This window comes from Mandrillus leucophaeus, unplaced genomic scaffold, assembly GCF_000951045.1.
Source record: "Mandrillus leucophaeus isolate KB7577 unplaced genomic scaffold, Mleu.le_1.0 Scaffold435, whole genome shotgun sequence".
NCBI lineage: Eukaryota > Metazoa > Chordata > Mammalia > Primates > Cercopithecidae > Mandrillus > Mandrillus leucophaeus.
Genome location: NW_012104643.1, coordinates 375992 through 377263, shown reverse-complemented (window position 1 = coordinate 377263; position 1272 = coordinate 375992). Strand labels below are relative to the sequence as shown.

Here is a 1272-nt window from a genome sequence, read left to right as displayed (position 1 = left end):
AGAGCTTCGGGCGGGAAGGCCACGTTGGTGCAGAAGAGGCCGAGCAGCAGCTGGCGCTGGCACTCCTCCCATTTGGCCAGCGCGTCCCCCAGCGACAGGTTGTTGCGCATCCAGCCGGGCAGTGCCTCGCTGTAGGTGGCGCAGGACAGCGGCACGGAGGGCAACGACTGGACGCGGCGCAGCTCCACCTGCTCCGGCAGCCTGCGGGGCAGGGACATGTTAGGGAGGGCTTCAGCTCCCGGCACTAGCACCGCGGGCCCCGGGTGGACACGCGGTCGGCGGCTCACCTGGAGGACAGGTGCCTGCCCAGCTTCCTCTTGGCGCGCATCACCAGGTACTGGCAGATGCTGCCCGTCTGCTCCTTCATCCACCGGATGTCCTCGGGAACGTCGGGCAGCCACTCCAGCAAGCTGGGGACAGGGCAAGCAGCGCGTTTAGGGGCTCGCATGCCCACCCGCCGGGCCCTGTCTGTGCCCTGACTCGGTACTGCCCACCCCACCCCACCTTCCCTGGTGACCATCACTCGCGGATGATCCCAAAGTCCGTCCCCAGGGCCCCTCTCCCGACCCCCCGGCCCCCACACCGGATGGTGAAGGACAGAGCGCTCTCCAGCGGCAGCGTGTAGGGCACCATCATTGCAGTGGCCAGACGCACGGGCAGCATGTTGGAGAGGGTGGTCAGCAGGTCTGTGGGCTCCATGCAGGCCTCCAGCAGGGCTGCGGGTAGGCGGGAGGTCAGCGGCCAGTGGAGGCAGAGGAGCCCAGGACCCCCTAGATTTCCCTCCCCGGCTCACCATCCTCTCTCTCTCTTCCCCTCCTGACTCCCCTCCTCCCCTCCAGTCCCCGAGGTGCGCACCCTCATTGAGTCGGACGGGCAGGTGCTCCAGGATGTGATCTTCCCTGGGCGGCTGTGAGTGGTCCACCGCTTGGCCACTCTCCATGGCCTCGTCCTCGTCCTCTGGGCCGTGGGGGCAGGCGGGAGGCAACGCCAGCAAGGGGTTGGGTCGGTTCAGAAGGCCTGGGGTGGGGGCGAGGAGGGATTCCCAGTTCGTCAGGCCTGCAGGGTGCAGCAGAGCCGAGCCCACCCCGCCCTGTCCCGCCGGGGTCCACGCACCGTTCCGCTGCAGGAAGCGCAGGCCGTCCCGGTAGCCCTGCTTGCACATCTCTCGCAGCACCTGTGGTGAGGAGGGTTAAACGGAGTGGAGGGAGCCAGGGATGCCTGTTCTGCCCCTGGAGTCCCTGGCGCCCCTGAGGGCCACCTCCCTTCACCACC

General features: G+C 68.4%; 2 protein-coding genes across 2 annotated transcripts in view; both read right to left on the bottom strand.

Annotated features, from left to right (window-relative positions):
- The window catches only part of PNPLA2 (patatin-like phospholipase domain containing 2), a 14017-nt gene that overhangs the window by 3663 nt on the left and 9082 nt on the right, over positions 1-1272 (bottom strand). The window contains exons 4-8 of the mRNA XM_011993863.1: positions 1114-1174; positions 856-1017; positions 584-716; positions 288-410; positions 6-201 (exon numbers count right to left, since the gene is read on the bottom strand). Coding sequence (XP_011849253.1) covers positions 6-201; positions 288-410; positions 584-716; positions 856-1017; positions 1114-1174 — 675 coding nt within the window. The remainder of the gene's footprint in view (positions 1-5; positions 202-287; positions 411-583; positions 717-855; positions 1018-1113; positions 1175-1272) is intronic.
- CRACR2B (calcium release activated channel regulator 2B) overlaps positions 1-1272 on the bottom strand; it is a 12470-nt gene that overhangs the window by 7355 nt on the left and 3843 nt on the right. The gene's annotated exons all lie outside the window — the stretch shown is intronic.